The following is a 22691-nucleotide window of genomic DNA, read 5'->3' on the forward strand; positions in this document are numbered from 1 at the left end:
TCTCATCCCCCATGCTATCTAACAGCTACCTGAAACCACTGGGAGAGATTGTCTGGCGCTCTGGGGTTTGGTGACACCAGTATGCTGATGACACCCAATGCTGATGTCTCTCTTTTCCATCTAAATCCAAGGAAGTTGTTCTGCTCCTAAATCAGTGCCTGATGTCAGTGATGGGCTAACTGAAGGGAAACAAATTGAAGCTTAATTCAGACAAGACAGAGGTGCTTTTAGTCTGCTGCTGCACCCCACCTTCGCCATCCTCCCCTGACCAATTTTTGCTTGTTTGTTCTGTTTTGTTATCCTGGCAGGACCCTCCGGGGGTTTTCAAGAGCAGAAGGACAGGCAGAAATTCATCAGGCCAAACCTTCCCGATGCATCTGCAGAGACGCATAACTTTTCCTGAGATGGGCTCTGCGCCTTCAAGAGCTGAACGACAGGCGGGCAACTAACTAACGGCTGCAGCATGATCCTGGCTTCGAGATTCTTGCTGAATTTCTGCCTGCCACTTGGCTATGAAACGCCCCCTCTGGGCTCCAACCTGACCGACCCCGCAAACCTCTGGCCCGCCCCTGGCTCCCACAGCGCGGTTCGGCCTCTCCACAGCCCCCGAGGCGCGCGGATTTCCTCGCTCCGTCCGTGCCGCTCTCCGGCAGGCTGTCCCTCTTTCCTTGCTCGTCCCCCCCGTCCCCCTTCCCGTGGGAGCTCGCGCGTTTCAGCCGGCAGGACTCCTGGGCTCCCGCAGGGGCGGGAGAGCGCCGGCCCTCTTTGAGGCAGGCAGGAGCTCAGCCGGAGAAGGCCGGCCCGGCCCGGCACAGCCACGCCCGCGGCCCGCCGCGCCGCCCGAAGGCGCCGCGCCGCCGCAAGGAGGGGCCCCCGGGCCGCGGGCGAGAGGGGCCCGCGCGCGGCCGAGGCCGGCCCGGCCGCCCCGGAGCCCCGTGGCGCGGCCGCGCGGAGGGCCGGAGGCGGGCGGGGGGGCGGCGCGGCGCGGCGCGGCCCACGCTAAGAGGGGGCGGCGCGGGGCGGGGCTCCCCCGGCCAGTCGCCGGCCTCCCCGGCGCCCGCTCTCCGCCGCGCGGTCTCTTCCGGCCTCTCTTAGTCGGCACTTCCCTTCTCGTGGTTTCTGGGGAGGGCGGGAATCTGGCCGCTCCCCGGCCCTGCTTTTTCTCCCCTCCCCTCCCTTCCCCTTCCTCTCACTTCCCCCCTCTCGAGCTGAGCGACTTGGTCTCTCCCGCTCCTCCTCCCCGCCCCCTCCCCTCGGGGAGTTGTTTCGGACGCGTCCGGCTCTGGGCGCGGCGCTGGAGCCGCATCACCAGGGCCGGGTGGGGCAGGATCGCTCCGCGCGCTCAAGGCAAGTCCCGGCCTCCGCCGCGCGCTCGGGAAGCCACAGCAGGCGCGGCAGAGCGGGATCCTTCCGCCCCTGGAGCAGCGGGAACGAGTCCGCCGCCCCCACCCCTCTCCCCCCATCCCCAAGGCGGCGGCGGCGGCGGGCGGCGCTGCTGCAGCAGGTACGTGGGGGCCGCGGGCGGGCGGGCTGGATCTGGGATTTCCCCTCCTCTTCCTCCGCCTTCCTTGCTTCGTCCTCTGCCCCACTGCCAGCATCCTCCAAGCAAAACGCCTCCCGCCCCTCGCAGTGCACCTTCGGAAGCCCCCCCGCCCTAAAGCAGCTCTCTTCCCCCATTGCACAGGGCCCGGGGGGGCCGCCCCGTTGCACAGTCGCAGGGAGCCCCATCGCGATCCCCTCCCTTAGCACCCCCCGGGGAAGAAGCACCCTGTCTCTGTATTGCAACCCCATTAGGGCTCCCCCTTTTATTTTTAACCCTTGGCCACCGCCGAGGGCCCTCTCCCCCTTATCGCTGTCCTCCCTTAGCAACCGACCCCGCCAGGAATCCCCCCTGGCAACCTCCTCCCCTTTTCCACGCCCCCTGGCAACCTTCTCTTCCTCTGCACCCCCCCCCCCGACTGCCACTTCTTGGATGCTCATTCCTGTCGCCCCCCACCCGCCCTCTGGGCAGCCCTTCCTTTCTGCCCCTCCCCAAAAGAGGTGCCCTTAGAGACCAGCCCTTGCAGGCTTCCTCTGGCGGAGACGCCCCCCCCCCGCCAATAAAGAGCCAGGGGTCTTCATAGACAAACAGGCCCCACTTTTCATCCTGAAATAGATAGGGCAAAGACGCCCCCTGCCCTCCCCCAATTGAACCCCCCACCCTGTGACTTCCCGGAGCCCTCCCCACTTGATCCATTTATTCCCCCAGCAGAGAGGCAGATCCCCCCTCCCATTCCGTAGAAGATCTCTCCCCGCTTCTCTTTGGGGCCTCTGTTGCCCCTCCCCTTGAAATCCATGGGGTGGCTACCAGAGATGGGTGCCTCTTCCCAAGCCTGGGGAGCCAGGACGCCTGAGGTCTCTGGCACGGAAGAGGGGCCTAGAGAGAGAGGGGGAGGGGGAGCCCGGACCCCTGGGTTTTCTGGATAACAAGAGGGCGGGGTGTGTATTTCCAAGTTAGAGAAAAGGGAGTAACTCTGACTGGCCCTGGGGACAGAGCGGAAGGCAGAGCCAGGATGCCTGGGCTCCCCGAGGGCAGTGTCTGTTGGGGCCAGGCAGACATGCTGGTGGCCAGGCCTCCTGGGTCCCTCGTCTGGGCATGTCCCTTTCCCAGGCTGCAGGGAAGGAGCAGCTGTAGGTTCCCCCAGAGGCCCCTAGTGTGTAATGAACTTGTCTGGAGACCTTAATCACACACAAATTGGCCTGGCGAGCTTTGGCTCCCACAGCTCTACGCTTGGAGGGACGGGGAAGACGCCCCCCTCCTTGCCCAGAGGGGTGCCGTGGAGGTAGGGTGGAGGAGGACAGGCACAGCACTCCCGGGGCGGGGGGGGGTTGAGAGATCGGGGGGGGCCTCGCCTGGGTGTTTGCTGAGCTCTGACGGCCCTCGGTGTCTTGGGCATGGATCCCCGCCTCCCCTCCAGTTCATCCTCATAATGAGGACCATTGGGCAGTTTTCCCTTATCCCCATTTTTCAGATTTCGGGAGCGGAAATGGGTCTGAGTTGCTGAAGGTCACCCAGTGAAGTGTTAGGATGGGATCTGAGTCAAACCACTGGGCAGTGCTACCAGCTCAGTGTCTGCTCAAAAGAGCATTCTGCTCATGTTGTTGGTTCATGTTGCTCCGTGGTCGCATTCAGCTGGGGGGCTGACCGTAAAGGCTCCTCGGGTGCCTTCCTGTGGCCCCGTGAACCCCACTGGCGAGGGGAGTTTGCAAGGGTGCGTCCTGAAAGCGGGGCTTCTGGGGAAGGTGGGGCCTGCCTGCAGGGCACAGTGGGGTGACACGTCTCTCAGGTTCATCCTTCCAGTGTAGATTTGATGCCCTCCTTTCTGTTGTCTGTACAGCGCCTAGCGCAGTGTGGATGCTAAATGTCTGTTGAGCATTACGAGCAGAACAGAGAGGCATGCCGTGACAGGCCGTTTGGAAAGGGAGGCCCTTCTACATTGCAGGGAGCGTGTCAGGGGTCTTCCCAGGATGTCTGGGTCCCATCTGGGCTGAAGCCCCATAAACTGGCGAGTGGGGCCCATGCAGAGACTTGGAATTCTTGGCAGGCTTTCCTTCTTCCTCCCACCTGTACTGACTCTGGATCTTGTGAGCCCCCCCAATGGAACCCAGGCATCCTGGTTGGCAGCCCCTTCCCATCTCCCAACACACCCCATGGTCCTTATCACACACCCAGGAGACCTGGCAGCACCTGAACCCGGACCCCCCTTAAACTTGAGGGCGGAAACCCAGGAGATCTGGCTGTGGATGTGTCCAGGAAGGGAGGGCCTCTGTTGTTTTTCATGATGTCAATGACGGAGAGAGAACTGAAACTGGTGAATGGGCTTGCTTCGTGCTATAAACCAGCCTTCCCTAACCTGGCGCCCTCCGGATGTGTTGGAATACAACTCCCATCATTCCCAGCCAGCACAGCTGCTGGCTGGGAATGATGGGAGTTGTAGTCCAACACATCCGGAGGGCGCCAGGTTAGGGAAGGCTGGTATAAATAGCTAGTGATAGAATGGCACAGTTTGATAGATGGATGGAGAGACTGTGATCCCTTGGTCCCCTTTCTGTAATATGGCAAATTGGGGCAAAAGAGGTCCACCTCTTTGATTTGGCCCTCTCTTGCTTTGGAGATGGGGGGCACATTCAGTTCTCTCCCCCAACCTTTTAGAGGGCATCACATTTAGAGGGAAACAGCTACTGGCAACAGCCCCCCACCCCAGACAAGCCTGCCCTTCGCCTCTAGGGCACTCTGCTTTTTAACCCCTGCCCCCAACTCTTCTTGGCCTTGTCATCCTCCCTCTGGGGTGCAGTTAAGTAATTTGTTGTATCGGCACCTCTTGCTTCTGTCACCTTTTTGGGGGGGTTGGCGTGAGGCCAAGACAGGACGTGCAAGGGCATTCGCTGTTCAGAAGCGCTATATATAGCTGGCGTCAATATTGGTGTCCTTAGTGATGCATTTGTAACTGGCGGACGCGTGTGAGTTGTTCTGGAAGCTGTTGGTAGTCGTGGCTCCAGGGGAATCTAGAGAGAAAACCCTAATAAAAATGGGCCTGATAAAAATGGGTGGATTTCTAGTCCTCGTGGTCAGAGAGAGAGAAGCCCGAAAAATGGCAGAAGTTTGAGCGGGTCTCTGGAGCAATTCACAAACGTTCCCCGCTGATCCTGAAATATTAGAGCAGGATACTCCCAGCATCCCTTGATGCCTTCATCTCTTGCATCTAGAACTTATGGAAAAGAGGTCCATGCCTACTTTGGTTGCAGAGTTGGAATTAGCAAAGGGCACTTGCTGAAGGCCGTTCTTGGTGTTGCCCTCTCAGCCAGCCTCTTGTCCTCTGTCAAGGATGTTGTCTGCCTTTCACGTGTGTGTGAAGTTTGAATAATAGTAATAACAGTAATACTGCTACTACTTGTTGTTGTTAACAATCATAATATCATCATCATCTGGCTCAGGGTGCTACAGCAGAGGAACTGGAGCATGTAGGCAGGCGCTCCCGGTTAGTGAATTTGCGGAATGCAAGGATCTTGTCTTTGGGGCATGAATGGCCCCTACTCGAGATCATGGAATCTGGGTTTACTCATTGCTCCTTACTGCGCTTCAGTTATGTGTTACAGTTAGGGTAATTAAGAGCATCCCCGCCTGCCCACCACACACACACTTTGAGCGCATCCTTATGGATAAGGGGCAGGATTTGTGCTGTTGGTTGAAAGCTATGATGGCGGGGGGATCATGGGAGTTGTAGCCCAGCACATCTGGAGGGCACCAGGTTGGGGAAGGCTGCAATATAGAATCAGAAGCAATGAAGTGGGAAGGGTGGTTCTCCCCCGCCCCCTTTTTTGAGGAGGGAGGCACATCCCTTTGTGAGTCCGACGTCAAAGCAAGTCTATGCTGGCGGGTGTCTGCCTCCTTTCCTTCTGCTGGAACAGCACCGCTCACTGTCTGAGGCTCTCCCACCCTGCTGTGCAGGGTTCTGTTGTCCCTCTCATCAGCCCCACAGCCCCGTTTGATCCACCCCAGGAGAAGCCTGGTGAGCAGGGCTTGTAGACACAGGAAACCCACGGCCCCACAGCAAACCATCAGAGAGGACTGCGGCTTCCTGTGGTGAAGCATTAAAAGCTTGTGTTGCTCCCTGTGTGTGTGGCGGGGGGGGGGGGGGACTTTCTGGCTGGGAAGCTTCCTCCCCTTCCCATGACTGCCCTGGACAACCTGGGCCTCTTGGCTCCCACCTGCACGGTCTGCTCTGAGCCCCTAGGTGAGGAGGAGCCAGGAATCCTGTCTGACAACTTCCTGCTGTGCCTGGGTTCCCCTCCCGAGAGAACCCAGGAGTCCGAACCCAGGAGTCTGGGCTCCTTTTCTTCAAACCCACAAAATATGGTTCCCTCTCTAGAGCTGTTTTTAATCCCCCCTGTCCATCCAGTGCCTGAGGTGCCACCACGTAAGCCTGCCATGATCTCCTCGTTTACACTTGAGGAGATTTGCGTTCTTTTTCTTAATGCACTTTCCCCAATAAAGCAAATGGGATTAGGGATTATGGCTTTGCATGCTGTGGACTTGATGCTGGGTGGGAATATAAGCCCGTTTCAGAGGCTGCCCTGAGGCCTGATCCCTGGAGCATCTCTGTCCCCATATTTGAATGGGACCAGCCTGGAGGAGGAGCAGCCCCCGTTGTGGACCTGCAGCTTCCTTCTCCCCTTTCCCTTTCCTCCCTCAGTCCCAAATACATCTTGGCCTTGGATTTTTCACATCCCGTTACCAAGGCAACCAAGGGTCTGATTGCCATAGCAACACCTTTACCTCTGCTTTTCGGCTTCCCTCGCTGGCAACCCTGCTCTGTTCTGTGAAATGGCTGGCCTGGTTGGGCAGAGATGGAGCTGTCAGCTGGAATCTCACAAACTCGGGCGAGCTGCTCTCTTCCTTTGCTCCCCTGGCCCCCGTCTTTTCCTCAGGATGATAATATCAGCCTAATGTACGGGGGGATTGCAAAAAGTATGAGAAGATCGATGTATGGGCAGTGATTTGAACATTTGAAAGCAGTGTATACATGCAAAGTATTTCATTGTTATTTTTAAATTATTACTAATCCTGGGTTCTCTAGGAGAGGAGTGGGAGTGCACAGGCAGTGCCATGTCTCCTGTACTTACTCTGCACTTAATTCCCTTCCCAAGTTCTCCTTTGCGATTTATACGAAGGAAGTCGAACTCTGTGAGCTATGGAAGCGACACACAACCCCGGCCCCCCAGTATTTGGGTATATTTTACATAAATCTGCTGCTATTAACTGGCATGGCATGGCAGAAGGCAGGTGGCTCTGTAATCTGCCCTTCATTTTTTTTTTGAAGTTTTTTCCCCCACCTCAAGTGTCTGAAGCTTTTATTTATTTACATAATTTATATATTGCCCAGTTAAAAATATCCTCTGTGGCAGTTAACAATACATGTTCAGGGTTCCACCCTTCAAGGTAGCCTTTAAATAATTAGGTGGATAATTAGATTGAAGTTAAAAGCCATAAAGCAATCAACAAGAGTCCTTAAAATCAAATAGAATAAAAACTAACCACAGTACAAACTTAATAAATAAAAATAAAATTGGCAATAGAGTGATGTGGGGTGGAAAGTTTTCCGAAATGGAAAATTTTCCAGTGCTATATTTTCCCTCAGAAAATTTTCCATTTCATAAATTCATTATTAACAATGACTGGATGCCAATTGCGAAAACAATTTCAGGCAAGCTTGGCAGTTTGTTTGTTTTTATTGATAGATAGATAGATAGATAGATAGATAGACAGACAGACAGACAGATAGATACACACACACAATCACCTGCCTTTTCTTCAGGGAGCCCAAGGCAGCATATGTGGGTGTCCCCATCTCCATTTCATCCTCACAACAACCCTGTGAGGTAGGCTAGGCTGAGAGTTGGTCACTAGCCCAAAGTCATCCTCAGCTCCATGGCTGAGTGGGGACTTGAACCCGGCTCATCGCTAGCAACGTTAAAACAGCAGAGCTAAAGACCCTGAAGATCTTGAAATGCCCAGGAAGAGAAAAGGCACTGTTAATAATGAACATATGATGCGGAGTGCCAGGTGAGGCTCTGTAGGGAGGCCGTTCCAGAGCTGGGAGCCTGACAAGGGCCCCGATGAAGATCTGAGGGTCTGGGGAGCTAAATATGGAAGGAGGCCCTCTGTCAGGTGCCCTGGCCCCAAGCCATTTAGGGCTTGAGAGACTGGATGGCAAGACTTTGGATTGGGCCTGGAAACGGAGCGGCAGCTAGCGCCGATGAAAGCAGAGGGGTGTCGTTGGGTCCTGTTGGCCAGTCCCAGTGAACCACCTTGCTGCCCTATCTGGGGCCATTTTTAAGGGCAGCACCATGGATGAGGCATGGCAGTAATCCAAATAGGAGCTTTCAAGCCTACTGTATTGAAAAGTCTTCAAGTGCTAGAAACTTTCTTCTTTGAACATGAAAGCTGATAACCAATAATAGTCTCTGTCTCAGTGGCTTGGGAGCAGGAAGGGAATCGAGTACTTGGCTTGAGCTTGGAAGATTTCAAACCACAGTGTGGCCTCTCCTGTTGATAAAATGTCTATTGGTGGCTGGATTGTAAAGCAGCTTTGTAAACAGTGTTACACCCTTAATGGGGTGGATGGAAGCCAGGGCTCCAAGTGGCCAGGGGACAAGACCAAGGAGCTTGCTTCCTCCACTGGGGCCTCGGGGCCTCATCCGTCACGTGCATAGCTGTTCATTCTCTTTGGCCTCCCGCAAGGGGCACGGGAGGCTCAGGCCAAGGGCACGTGCAGCAAAGGCTAATGGGCTTTCCCTTTCCCACTCCGGAGCAGGATTGTGGCTGAGTGAGTGGGGCTGCAGGCCACGCCCCCTGCGCCAAAACCCGCCATGAGCGAACTGGACCAGTTGAGACAGGAAGCGGAGCAGCTGAGGAACCAGATCAGGGTGAGTGACCTGAGGAGGGTGTTTAGGGCAGCACGGGGGCCAGGATGTAGCAGGATTCTAAGCCTCATTGAGGCAGCGGATAGATAGTTTCTGCTTTAAAGGCATTGAAACCAGAGGGTGGACGTGTCAACATGTCCCTGTGCTCCTCCCTCTGTGGCACAAATTTGGTGGTTTGTGGATTCAGGAGTAAGGGTATGCTAAGCTAGGAGACCTGGGATTAGGGGAAGCGTTAAGTGTGCCACAACCCAAAACAGGTCTTCTTTCTAGATGAATTACAAGGAGGGGAGGGATGGCGGGGCGGGGGGAGGGGAGGGGAATGAGCAGTCACTCGTATCCTGATCTCTTCCTGCAGGACGCGAGGAAAGCATGTGGCGACTCCACGTTGACCCAGGTGAGGGGAATTTCTGCCAGAGTAGATTTGAGAAGCTTTGGGAGGGTCCCCAGTCATGGGAGGGAAGGAGCAGAGTAGGGCTCTGTTGTTCCCTGGGCATCGGGGACTCCTAGCGCCCTGGAGGTCCAGGTTTCTGTGTTCTCCCCTTGTGCCTGTGCTGACCTTCTCTTCTTCTTCTGCTCCCTGCCAAGATCACAGCTGGCCTTGATCCGGTTGGCCGGATCCAGATGCGGACAAGGCGCACGTTACGGGGCCACCTGGCAAAAATCTACGCCATGCACTGGGGGACAGACTCCAGGTGAGAGTCCAGGGCTGCCCCTTCTTGGGTTGGGGATGGAAGTAGAAGAAAGATACTCAAACTGGGATCAGGTGGGGATAGAGTTCCAAAGAAAAGCTGGGCAGGGCTGGAGATCACCTCATAGCCCCCTCCCCTGCAACCAGAACCCCACCAAAGGCACTGCGTGCCCCCGCCCCAGTTATTCATTGCTCCTGCATGTCTGCGCTTCTCTTGCAGGCTGCTGGTCAGTGCCTCCCAAGATGGGAAGTTGATCATCTGGGACAGCTACACCACCAATAAGGTAAGGCCTAATGCCAGGGTAGGTGGGCCTGTCGGTCTGAGTGCAAGCTGGCAGGGGAGGGGGAAGAGCCAACGCTTGTCCGGGTGTCCTCTTCCCTGCACAGGTCCACGCCATCCCCCTGAGGTCATCGTGGGTCATGACCTGTGCCTATGCGCCATCTGGGAACTACGTGGCTTGCGGGGGCCTTGACAACATCTGTTCCATCTATAGCCTGAAGACCCGCGAGGGAAACGTGCGGGTCAGCCGGGAGCTCCCAGGACACACGGGTGAGGGCTGCACATCAGCCTCCCCCCCCCCCTTCCCTGAAAGCAAACTGCTTGGGTGTGGGAGGGAGGCGGAAGGCCCCTGTGCCCCCTCCCTTTCTGGTGAGGTCCCTCAAGCCCACCACTGAGGAGCTGCTGTGTGTTCCTTTCAAGGCTACCTCTCCTGCTGCCGGTTCCTTAACGATAACCAGATAATCACCAGCTCTGGAGACACAACATGGTGAGTGACGGATCTTTGAGCCAATAAGGCCTGATGCCAGGGTAGATGGGCCCATTGTTATTTATTTCAGGGTGTCCGTTCTGTTCACTGTACCTAAAAATTGAGTTGGAAGAAGTGCAGAAAATGGCAGCTAAAATTATGGTGATGATTATTTATGACATTTCTGTACCACCCAATAGCCAAAGCTCTGGGTGGTTTACAAAGATTAAAAACATTAAAATATAGTATACAGAGATTAAAAGCCATTTACATAAAAAACACATGAACAGACAATATACACAAGAGAATGTATATGTAAAACAACTTCAAACAAGCAACCATAAGACAATCCAGGATTGATTAAAACTCAACATATGCTGCCAAATGCCTGAGAGAAGAGAAAGGTCTTAAGCTGGTACCAAAAAGATAACAATGTTGGTGCCAGGTGGCCTCATGGGGGAGATTGTTCCATAATTGGGGGCCACCACCAAGAAGGCCCTCTCCCTTGTTGCTGTTTGGGGCTGGGTCCAGGGGCTCTAGCAACTCCCCTCTGAGGAGAGGTTACAACAACTGGGGCTGTTTAGCTTAGAGAAAAGGCAAGTGACAGGAGACCTGATAGTGTACAAAATTATGCATGGTGTGGAGAATGTGGACAGGGAGATGTTTTTCTCCCTCTCTCAAAATACTAGAACCCAAAGGGGTCCTCCTATGAAGCTGATCGGTGGGAGATTAGGACAGATGAAAGGCAGGATTTCTTCACACAGCGCAGAGTTAAACTATGGAATGCACTGCCACAGGATGTTGTGACGGCCACCAACTTAGATGGCTTTAAAAGTGGGTTAGACAAATTCCTGGAGGAGAAGGCTATCCATGGCTACTAGTCCTGATGGCTGTGTGCTACCTCCAGTACCAGAGGCAGTGACCCTATGTACACCAGTGGCTGGGGAACATGGGTGGGAGGGTGCTGTTGTGCTCATGCCCTGCTTGTGGGTCCCTGGTTGACGGTTGGCCACTGTGAGAACAGCATGCTGGACTAGATGGACCCCTGGTCTGAGCCAGCAGGGCTTATGTTCTTATTTATTTATTCAAAATATATATAAGCCACCTTCCTGGACAAAGACCACTCAAGGCAGCAAAAATAATGCATAAAATTACAGTAGTATACCATTATACAAACAATGTAATTTTAAAAACCAGCAACAACAGAAAACAATACCTTAAGGTACAGTTTAGCCAGGATAAAACAATTTCCCAAAGCCACAGCAGTAAAGCAGTGTCCTGTCCAAGTAACACTCATCGCTTAAAAGCCGCTCTTTGAAGGCCTTTCAAGGGGCCTTTGGAATACCAGGACGGGAGGGGCATTGCTGGGAAGGAGCCGCTCTCCCTCCTGCTGGGCGGCCAGCCGGATTCCTCCAGAAGGCGGGCCAGTGTCCAGAGCCTCTGGTGCTGAGCTCGAGGCCCAGGGAGGATTACACTGGTGCTGGCAGACCTCCCAGCCCAGTCAGGGCAGCCTTCTCCAGCCTGTTGCCCTCCAGATGTGTTGGTCTGCCCCACCCATGATTCCCAGGGGATCCGAATCCTAATTCTCAGGCAGGACAGGCTGCATCCCGGCTGACTGCGCTCCCTCGCTCCTTCCCCCCAGTGCCCTCTGGGACATTGAGACGGGCCAACAGGCCACGACCTTCACGGGCCACAGCGGCGACGTCATGTCCCTCTCCCTGTCCCCTGACATGCGCACCTTCGTCTCGGGCGCCTGCGACGCTTCAATCAAGCTGTGGGACATCCGAGACAGCATGTGCAGGCAGACCTTCACAGGGCACGAGTCTGACATCAACGCCGTCTGTGTGAGTGCGCGATCGGCCTGGCGATCCCAGGCTCCTGACTCAGGCGCTGCCTGAGGATATCCGGGCAGCAGGCAGGGGCATGGCAGGAGGCTCCTGCCCCCTGGCTTCCTTCTTCCATGGGAAGGGGTGTGGCTCAGGGGTGGAGCCCCTGCAGGGCACGCAGGGGGTCCCCAGCAGCATCTCCAGGTAGGGCTCAGAAAATGCCTGCCTGAAACCTCGGAGAGCCGCTGCTGCCAGTCAGTATCAACAGTGTTGGGCAAGATGGAAAGAGTGCTTATCAGTGGGATCCACTCAAACTGGGGAGAGGTAACGAGTGGGGTACCGCATGGCTCAGTCCTGGGCCCATCGCTCTTCAACACTGTTATTAATGACTTGGAGGAGGAGGTGCAGGGAATGCTGACCAAATGTGCAGATGACGCAAAATTGGGCAGGATAGCTAATACCCTGGAAGACAGAAACAGAATTCAAAGTGATCTTGATAGACTGGAGCGCTGGGCAGAAAACAACAGAATGACATTGAACAGGGATGCCAAGTTCTGCACCTAGGAAAAAGAAAACAAATCCACAGTTACAAGATGGGGGTATACGTGGCTCAACAACACTACAAGCGAGAAGGATCTTGGAACTGTTGTGGATCACAAGCTGAATATGAGCCAACAATGTGATGTGGCTGCAAAAAAGGCCAATGCTCTTTTGGGCTGCATTAACAGAAGCATAGCTTCCAAATCCCGGGAAGTACTAGTTCCCCTCTACTCGGCACTGGTTAAGTCTCATCTGGAGTATTGTGTCCAGTTCTGGGCACCACACTTTAAGAAGGATGCAGACAAACTGGAGAGGGTTCAGAGGAGGGCAACAAAGATGATCAGGGGACTGGAAACAAAGGCCTATGAAGAGAGACTGAAAGAAGTGGGCATGTCTAGCCTTGAGAAGAGAAGACTGAGGGGAGATAGGATAGTGCTCTTCCAGTACTTGAAAGGCTGTCACAGAGAAGAAGGCCAGGATCTCTTCTTGATCATCCCAGAGCGCAGGACATGGAATAATGGGCTCAAGTGACAGGAAGCCAGATTCCGGCTGACCATCAGGAAAAACTTCCTGACTGTTAGAGCAATACAACAGAACCCATTACCAAGGGTGAGGGTGGGCTGGCCCACACTGTAGGCATTCAAGATGAGGCTGGACAGCCATCTGTCAGGGATGCTCTGACAGATTCCTGCACTGAGCAGGGAGTTGGACTCGATGGTCTTACAGGCCCCTTCCAACTCCACTGTTCTATGATTCTGTGACCCAGGCCTGACTTGGTAGAAGGTCGCTTCCTTTGTCCTTGAGGCTTGAAGGTGTGAGGGTAGCCTGGGGTTGGCTAGGAAGAACCAGGGCCCTGCCTTCCCAGGGAAGAGGGGTTGGAGGGGGTGCTTGCTAGGCAGAAGCCAGGGAGACTGGCGAAGGCCAGAGAGCGCCTTCCACGTGGTGGTGGTGGTCGGAGGAGACCCATGAGGCCTTCTGTGTAGGCAGAGCTGTCTCAGCTGGCGCAAGGGCGTGGGGAACTCAGGGCAGCGTTCCCTGATGCTTTTTCTCCTCCTCCTCCCTCGCTCAGTTTTTCCCCAACGGGAACGCGTTCACCACAGGCTCAGATGACGCCACCTGCCGCCTTTTCGACCTGCGTGCCGACCAGGAGCTCACGATGTACTCGCACGACAACATCATCTGCGGCATCACCTCGGTGGCATTCTCCCGCAGCGGCCGCCTGCTGCTTGCCGGCTACGACGACTTCAACTGCAACATCTGGGACTCGATGAAGGGGGACCGTGCAGGTGAGAGGGGCCTTGCCCCCCCCATTGGCCATGGCTCCCTTCTCCTCTTCAGAAAGCTGCGCTTCTCCCCCTTGGCCTGTTTCCTGTCGGCAGCCCTCCGCGCTCCATCTTGTGCGGATGGTGCTTTTTTCTGGCGGCCCCCCCCCCCCCCCGCACCATGCGAACAGTCACTTCTGCATTTGTGCCTCCCCTCTTGTCCACACGTGCACTTGCGGATCTCTCACAGGCTGCAGCGTTGGTTTGGACTGTGTGACTGATCCAGCCTGTCCTGGGTCTCCCTGCTGAACTGACCCTTGGGGGCCCCTGCTTCTGGTCCACACGTCCCCGTGACTCAAGCAAGTTCTGGTAGCACAGATCTAGCCTCCACCCCTTTTGAGAGCTGCAAAAGGAGCGGGGAGGCTAGATGTGTGATATAAGCACTTGCTTGAGACTCGGGGACATGTGGACTGAGATCGGGAGCCCCACAAGGGTCAGCTTAACACTGCAAGCCCAGAGAATCAGCTTGCTAAGTGGGTGATCTGGTCCCCTTTTCCTGACCTGTCATCCCCCCTCCCCACATTGTGCAAATTACAGTTTGTGCAAATGATGGAAGGGATGGTGGAGGAAAGCACAAATTGCCATCATTAAGAAAACAACAGCAGAATTGACGCCAACGGGGGAGAATGGACCAAAATCCACAGGGCTGATCCGGAAAGCACAAAGAATCTATCTGCCTTCCTCCCTGGCCCTTAGTGTCAGTCACTAGGCCTGAGGGGAGGCATTTTGACCTTTGAGAATGGGGAGAAAACTGCACAAAACTTCACCTGGAAACAAAAGGCGGCTCCCTGGCCAGGAGCCACCTGCTCTGGTTTTGGCTTGTCAGCATTCGGAGCCTAAGGTGGCTGCAGTGGCACGCGGGGCAGGTGGCCGTGGCAGCTTCTGTGTGCCCCTAAGGGCTGGGCAGAAGCCGGAGCGGGCCGTCCAAGTCTCTCGATCTTTACCTCCACCCAAGTGGTGTTTGGCAGGGTGGATTTGGGGAGGGGGCCCAAGCTATCCTAGGCCTGCCACTTGCCTGCAGCGCTGACGGTGGACTGCATCACGGGGCTGCTGTGACCCCTTCTTCCCCCGCCTCCCTTCAGGGTGGGGATAATGAGCTGGACTGGCACATTCACCTGCAGGGCTATCCTTAGTGAGCGTTGGAAATCTAAAAAACGAAAGATGTTTTCCAGACAGGACTTTTCTTTGCTGCCACCGCCTCTTCTTTGGTTGGGATGGGTGTGCTGGTGCCCAGTCACAGCTGGGGTGAAGTTCAGGGTTGCTCTGTTTGCTTTAAGCTGTGCTGGCTCAGAGCAAAGGCCTCCACCATTGTTCCCAGAGTGGGGGAGCAGCTGCTGTTCTTTCAGATCACCCATTCCTCTCCAGCCCCCCCCCCCCCCATGGGCATCCTCGGGCGCCTGAAGCTCTTGATCCCAAATCAAAGGAGCACGGACGTTCCATCTCCAGGCAGCGGGAGTGAATTATTACAACGCACTTCTGATCTCTCTGGCTTCGTACCAGGGTTCCGGCTGCTTGTCACACCAGCTCTCCCTGCGCTGCTGCCTCTCGCCTGCCACAGTTGGCTTCCCTTCCCAGGGGGGCCCGCCCGCCTCTCCTCCACGTCCCACGCTGAATGGCGGTGTGCCTCTCCCCGCCTCAGCAAGGGTGCTGCCAGGCTCTCAGTCCTTGTTCTCCTGTGTTTCTCTCCATCAGGGGTCCTCGCCGGCCATGACAATCGGGTCAGCTGCCTGGGCGTGACGGACGATGGGATGGCCGTAGCCACCGGTTCGTGGGACAGCTTCTTGAAAGTCTGGAATTGACCCCCTTCTCGCCTGCGCTGCCTTGTGGGGGGAGGGGGCCCCAGAAAGGGCACCCCTCCATGTCCCTGTAATCCAGTCTCTGTCCCTCCTGCCTCCAGGGGCTGTGGCCTTGAATCTCTCTCCTTCCTTCCCTCTCTGGGCTGCCCTCCCTCCACACACAATATTTTTCTTTTTCTGCTCTGATTTAAAAACGTTCCGACCAAGCCTGGCTTTGCAGCTGCAGTATGACGGTGGGGGAGAAGAGTGGCCTCTAGCAGTAGTGGAGGAATGACTGGGCTGTGTTCCCCGCACAAAAGGAGTTGAGGGGGACAGCACATGGGGGCCCAGTTTAGAAAAGGGGCCTTGCCTTTGAAGGAGGGGGCAGGGTAAGGCTGGGCTGGGCTGGGCCTTTGTGCTTTTCCCCTCCTCCTGTAGAATAGCCTCTGCCCTTGCATTCCCCCAGGAAGAAAAGCAGTGGTGGTGCGGGGGGAGGGGTTGTTAAAGATGGCTGGCTGCCTGCATCGCCTTGATTTAGTAGCCGCCTTCAGCCACAGGGCTACAGAAAGGTGCTGAGCTAGCCCTCTGGCAAGGGAGGGGAGAGAAGATGGCTTACACCCCCCCCAAAACTGGAGAGGCTCCAAGACAGGTGTACATCTTCTGTGTGATGGCTTGTTTGTACCCTCGTCCCCCCCCAGTGGTGCGTGGAGGAGTTGTGGCAGCAGCGGAGGCAGCAGTTGCCACGTTTCCTCTTCCCCAGCAGCTGGTCTGGGGAAGGCCCGGGGCTTGTTGCGGCCCCCTCCCTGTTGCCATGGCAGGTCTGTGTGTAACCTGTAAACAACCGAAGCCAAGAACCTGCGTCTGCGTTTTTCTTTCATGGTGGGGCAGAGCCCCCCCCCCCCCCCCGGTGGCCTTTCTGAAACACCAGGGCCATTGGCCTTCAGGCATGCCTGCAGCCCCAGCCTGGCTCCCTGCGCCCCTCCGGCCGCTGCTATTTTGGGCGCTTCCTGGGTTTGATGTGGGTTTTGCCCCTTTCTAGAAGGGGCTGGAATGAAGAGCTTTAAGCTCCAACATGCTGCCCCTATTGCCTTAACCCCCCCCCCCCCGAGGTTCGACACCCTCACCTGTTATACACTGTCAAGCCAGCTCCTTTAATTACAATGAGAACAAGCTCCTATTTTTTGCAAGGGGACAGCCTTTGCCCCACGATCTACTCTCGCTGGGGCTCACCCCCGACTAGGTGAGCAGGTCTCTAGCGGCACAGGGAGAACGCGCAACATGGGATTGAGCAAGGCTAAAATGGTTTCCTGGAGGGAAGGCAGTGGGGCAGTATGGGCCTTGGAGACGAAGCTGGAGGGCCTGGAAGCAAACCCCACTCATACCTGGAGCAGTCAGGACGGTGCCACAATGCAAGCAAGGCTGAAATGTAATGCAGCACATGTTCCAGCCTGGCGAAGGGTTTCCTTGTTCTAACATATCAGGAGCATAGAAGATGCTGCAGCGCTTGGATGGCAGGCGGAGGAAGGGATGCGAGCTGCGTGCTTCACAGCTGAATTTCTACGTGAGGCCATCGCCAAGGCAGCGACTGCTGCAGCACTTGTGGGAAGAGGAGGGAACGACAGGAGGCTGCTCCTGCGCTCGGGGCTGCTCTGGCCTTGCCCCCACCATCCTGCCTCCAGAACTCCACAGGAGCTTGTGCCTCGCTCGCCCACACAGCAGAGGAGCATTCTCCCTGTCCCCTTGCGGCTGTTGGAGCAAGTCCTCTGTGGTGTTGCTTTGTCCTCCCAAGATGCTCTGCGTGGGACTTGGATGCCAGGGCCAGGCGCAACCGTGGGGGAAGGGGAGAGCTGCGCATTGGGGCAAGGCCTGGATAACAATCCAAGGGCCCACCCCCCATGGGAGGGAGGGGTGGCCTTTTAAAAGCAAAAAAGGCAGTTGGGGGAGGAAGCTCTTTCACACACACCTGCCTGAAGCAGGGAAATGGCACTTAGAATTTTTTTTTTATACCACCCCATAGCTGAAGCTCTGGGCAGCTCACAAAAAGCTTTGGGGGCCCAGGGCAGCTTCCAGCAGCCTTCTGTTATCCCCGAACAGGCAGACAGGCGGCAGAGAGAGGGGTGCCGAACCAACTCTGCCCCTTCAGAGTCAACAAGCGTGCGCGTGTGGGAGGAGGCCCCCAGCAGCAAATCCAGCAAAGTGAGGAAAGAGGTGTAGCAGAGCTGCAAAGATGAGTCTTTCGCCTGAAACATTTTTACGCAGGCCTCTCAAGCAATGCAAAACACAATGGTTTGGTGTTTAAAACTACTCCCAGCAGTGAAGTTACCCATTGGGGGAGGCCGATGGCTTCCCCTTGAGGGGCTGCATGAAACAGCTAGCAAAAGTCCACAGGAAGACTGTTCCGAGAATGGGTTGGCTGTGGCAGCATAGCCACTGCGGCTGTTTCCTGGGCATCTGTGCCAGGGAAGGGTTCTCTTGCCCAGCAGAGATGGAGGGATGGCTGCGGCGTGGTCCACCATGCATTTCCACCGCGAAGGCTGAATGCAAAGGCAGCTGCTGCCCAGAATGCCCATGGCTCAAACCCCTCTGGAGTGAGCGTTCACAAGACATTTGAGGCCTCCTAGGAACAGGAGCCCCTGCAGAGGCTGCTGCACTGGATTATGCAAGCCAGGGCACTATGTGGACTCCTGGGAGTTGCAGCCCAGCACATGGGGAAGTCCTCCTGAGGCCTGCAGGCCTTTGGGCGCTGCAGAGAGGGCTGACTGCATGGCCAGCTGGAGAGCAGGACCAAAGCTCCTGGAGAATGGAGCAAGAGGCAAGAAGGGGCCGCTGGATGTGTGTGCCCTTGGAGCAAGGCTAGGTGGAGTTCTCCGGGTGGGCTGGGAATCACAGCAAGTCACTTCCACAACCATCTAAGCTTTTATTTCCTTGCAACTTGCAAGAAGAAAGGATATTTACAAAAGATGCATATGGGGAAATATAGTACACAAGGAAGAGAGATTTGGCATCTTACACCCATGGATATTACACCCCTATTGAAAGCCAAATAGTTCCTACATATTTCAGAGAACAGCAAAGAAGGGGCATTATGTACAGCAGGGGGAGCCCCCAACCTAAGGCGCAGGGACAGAATCTGAAGTCCTGCCACCCCCATCTGAGGCAGGGGGTGGAATCAGCCCCCCCACCCTTGCACCTGGGGACAGAAGTTACCAAAGCGCCTGTTTGGGGGAAAGTCTTTCGTAGCACAAGGCTTCCGTGCTCATGCGAGCCTGGCTGCTGCGGCTCTGACAGCCCATGAACTGCTCTGCTCTATCTGAGCTGGCAGAAAAGCCCAGGAGTCCTGCATGCAGCCTGTCGCCCCCATAGGAGGAGGGGAGGGAGAGGTTGCCCCCACCGAAGTCCTTGGAGGGCAGCAGGTCCATCTTAAACATTCAGCCAAGCCGAAAGGGGGGGGGGACTCCCTCTCCCCTCCCCATTTCTGCCAATTTGCACCAGAAAAAGGTGAAGTCTGTAAACATGTTTCCACTCTCAGTAGGAGCTTGGAGGCCCAAAGGTCTCAGCTTTAGCAAGTCCCATCACAGTTTCTTGTAATACTTGAGGGAAGGACGTCTCTTTCCTGTGCGGGTGGCAAGAGCAGGGGGAGGTAGATGGCCTTCTAGCCCGTACTTGGCAGATGATGGCTAGAAGTGGAGAGTCGAGCAGAATCCTCACACACACACAGTCCACGGGAGGGAGGGGGTTGTACTGTTTCCCCTACCCCAATTTTTCTGCAGAAGTAGAAGCAGGTGAGCTCCCTAGACTCTCCTGGCCCCTGTCAAGCTGCAATCCCACAGAGAACTTGGGCATCCGGCGACAGCCCTTCCAACTTCACAGCCCCCTCCAAACCCTCTTTCCATATTGAAAGGGCTGCTGTTGACTGAATGCACGAAGTCACCCCCACTTCTTGTCCGGCAGTGTCTCAGTTGAGCTAGCAAAGTTCTACACTCCTTGCCCATGAGACTTGTCATCAAACACTAGATAGTTCAGCATATGCACACCCCCAATCAAAGCATCTATCATCAAAACAAAAAGCACCCCCCCCCCCCGAAATCTCGCCCTCCTTCTGAACCAATTTATGTGTACAATTTAAGGCATCAGAAAAACATAACAAACACAAAGCTATCACTAGTTTTAGGAACATGAAAAAAATTGGGAACACAACCTTCCCACCCTTCTACAAGAGTCAAGATGTCTGGCTAATCCCACCACAGACTGGGGTTCTTGAGATTTTTCCTCCACCTACACCCAAGGAAACCCCAGAAATTGCCACGAAAGTGATAAGCATTAAACAACAATTGCTGCATAGCATTTCATTTCCTCCTTAGCTCCTTTTGTAGTCGCTGCTAATTCCCTTTGCATGCACATGACTCTGCTGTTCATTCTGGCATTCAGAAAACAAAATTAAAATCACCCCACCCAAAAAAAAGCCACACACTGCACCCCCCCCACCTCCATGGCAGCCAAGAGATGTTGAGCTCAACACATTTTTACATTCATAGTCACATTCCAAATGGTTGACCCCCCAAGCCAATTAAAAGGAAACATTGCTACGAAGAGAGAAAACTCCTCTTCCTCTCTCTCTCTCTCTCTCTCACTCACTCACACACACACACTTATGTAAAGACAAACTGGCATCAGAAATTGTAACACTACAGGGGACAGGCAGAACGGCACCAACTGAGTGTAGAAGGCGAGTTCCATGTAGTGGCTTTGGTGCCAGGTGAATTCTACTCTCCCCCTGCCTGCCCCCCCCAATACACACACTTCATTCTTCACATTTCATGGATTCTATCAAACCACACACAGCAGACACGCAAGGGGAAAGGGAGCGACGCCAACCTCCCTAGTAAGCATCAGTTGGCAGGTGCTTCCCCCCCCCAAACAGCTGCAATTACAACCCTTTCCAGCTTCTTCGTGTGCTACAATTCTTGTTGAAACTTGGTTATGTTTTTTCCTTATTGCTAGGTATTAAAAGAAAACAGCTGTAATACTGGAAAAAAACAACCCACACCTGTTGGCCTTTCTTCTCCCCCACCACCACCCTGATTTTCTCCTTGAAACTGATAAGGCAAAGCTGTGTGCGCGCGCACTTCCATTTTGCCCTGTATGTAGGAGAAATCAAACATCATTTATACAAGTAGAGGTTGAAGAAGACTGAGACTTTTGAACGAAAGGGCGCACCCACCCCTCTCTCAGACACAGACACACACACTGGAAAAATAACCTTCAAGAGCGGAATGGGGGTGTCCTCCAGGCAGAGGCAGGGCTGCATCCGTCTGTCTGCCGTTGCCCCTGCCTCCCCACTCCCCCAGGGCTGAGAAGGCCCTTGCTGCAAGCCAGCTCTTTTGTAAACGTTGCCCGTACCTTGATTAAAAAAAAAAGTCTTAGGATTATTTCAGTTCACATCCCACCCCAAGGTTTTGGTGCAAAAGAAAACAAAAATGGCAGGAAGGTGTGTGCAGGGGTGGGGGGCGGGGGAGGAATCCTTCCCCAGCCAGTTCTGCAAGAAAAGCAAGTGAATGATAGCTGGGTCCAACATAAGAATACAGCCCTTGGTTGGAAGGCAGGCAAGAAAGCAGCTTTCCTAAATACATTCTTGAGGCAATATCCAAGAGGAGGTCTCCAAGAGGAGGTCTCCAAGAGGGCAGACCCCTCCCCCCAGGGAGCCATTCCCACCCCCTTCACCAATCCAGAAGAGCCACAGGACACAGACACTGTGCCAACGGGCCAGAAGCAGCGACCACCAATCCAGGGACTGCCAAGCCACCCAAACTCTGTCCCGGGAGAGTGCTGCCCAGTCCTCCGATTGCAGCATCTACACAAGAGAGAACTTCGACTCACTGATATCGGAGCCCAAATCGTCTCCATCCAGGGGGTGGGGCGGTGACTTCCCAGGGGTCTCCTCTGTGGATCAATACTGACCAATAAGAAAAGGAGCGGCAGAGAACAAGAGATGCCAGAGATGAATTCACATCTTCGAAAACGTGTGGCCCTTCATCTTGGCGAGGTGAGAAGCGTAGGAGGCGCATTTCTCCGTCCCCCCTTTCTCAGGGTCTCTTCCCGCTTTGTAACACAGTAACCATTAAAACATCACAGCATTAATTACAAGGACTATCAAAGTTAGATAACACACACACAGCCCCAAGAACCCTTCAGCAGGAGTTGGTGGTCTTAAGTAGCTTGACATAAGACGAAAAAAAAGTCAAACGGGTCTTCACCAATTTGGTCATGAACATGAAATTCTTTTAACTTTTTTGTTGTTGCTGCTGTTTTTGCACTCAAAAGCTGCATCGATTTAGGGTGTCCCTCGCCCCCCAAAAACCCACGGTGAGGCGAGAGGGGAAAACCATAGGGAAAAAATCTGGTGCTTCCAAATTCTTTATGCAGATAGACAAGATTCCCACACGGTGTTCATGGCAAAACATCTCTGAAAGAGCAGGATTCGTGTCCTTCTTAGATGCTGAGAGAGGTGTAACAAATGCTAAGGGGGCATCAATGATGTCACAGATATTCCTGCCATCTCCCACCCCATTTGAGGGAGGAATGGGTGTGTGTGGGGGAGAGGTAAGAGAGCACAGACACAAGTGATGCTCGTGTCAGTTCAAGACATCTCTTTTCCGTACGCACTTCACACATTTCAATGCATATTTCTCTCATTCTCATTCATATATATATATATATATATATATGAGAATATATATACACATACATATTCATATCATATATACATATTCATATATATGAATGAGAGAGATTTTACCAATGACAAATGCACCCCCACCCCAAAGGATGCCAATTTCAGAGTACCCTGCGTGCAACCAGCCCCCATGGAACTCCTGACGGATTGTAAACAAAAAAACATTCCTTGTGAGCTAAACAACCCTATTCAAGCAAAATTATACATAAAAGGTTATCATCTGTAAAGATACTATATATACACAACTACATATACACAAAAAGCACATACAGAAATGTTGCCCCGAAGTCGGGAGATTACTCTAGAAACACCAGAGCTCCAAAGTAGACAGAAGACATTAACGGCTTCCTTGCTTAAAAAACAAAACTACGCTCTCTCACACACAGACCATAGGCAAGAGCTCATGGCCGTCTGTCTTGTGGCACTGCAGCTTTGGGGGGAAGCTGGGGAGGGGAGGGAGATAATGTGGCTCCACAGCTAAAATTGTCACCCAAGTATGATACATTCAATTCTGTTTCGAGTGCACAGAGAGTTCCTCGGTTGACACCTGTAATGCGCAGGATTTCCCCCCTCAAGACACACACGCCCCGTATGATTT

At 54.4% G+C, this 22691-nt stretch overlaps 1 protein-coding gene across 2 annotated transcripts; it reads left to right on the forward strand.

Annotated features, from left to right (window-relative positions):
- The first annotated feature begins 1382 nt into the window (after nt 1-1382).
- GNB2 (G protein subunit beta 2) lies at nt 1383-16218 on the forward strand. Of its 2 annotated transcripts, XM_084806914.1 has the most exons (10): nt 1383-1504; nt 8355-8466; nt 8819-8857; nt 9049-9155; nt 9372-9435; nt 9539-9701; nt 9852-9918; nt 11540-11741; nt 13333-13549; nt 15278-16218. In XM_084806914.1, the coding sequence occupies exons 2-10, from the start codon at nt 8410-8412 to the stop codon at nt 15382-15384; spliced, it is 1023 nt and encodes a 340-aa protein (XP_084663040.1). In that variant the 5' UTR covers nt 1383-1504; nt 8355-8409; the 3' UTR covers nt 15385-16218. The 2 variants fall into 2 exon arrangements, with proteins under 2 accessions (XP_084663040.1, XP_084663038.1); XM_084806912.1 differs by lacking the exon at nt 15278-16218 and having other exon boundaries at nt 13333-13869.
- Nucleotides 16219-22691: the final 6473 nt, after the last annotated feature.

The sequence above is a fragment of the Heloderma suspectum genome, chromosome 6 (assembly GCF_057233095.1).
Source record: "Heloderma suspectum isolate Gila_16-S chromosome 6, 16-S_ref, whole genome shotgun sequence".
NCBI lineage: Eukaryota > Metazoa > Chordata > Lepidosauria > Squamata > Helodermatidae > Heloderma > Heloderma suspectum.

Coding starts and splice junctions, on each gene's coding strand:
- GNB2 (XM_084806912.1), top strand. CDS start 8,410: ATGAGCGAACTGGACCAGTTGAGACAGGAAGCGGAGCAGCTGAGGAAC. Junction 8,467..8,818: donor AGCTGAGGAACCAGATCAGG/GTGAGTGACCTG, acceptor CTCTTCCTGCAG/GACGCGAGGAAAGCATGTGG. Junction 11,742..13,332: donor CTGACATCAACGCCGTCTGT/GTGAGTGCGCGA, acceptor TCCCTCGCTCAG/TTTTTCCCCAACGGGAACGC.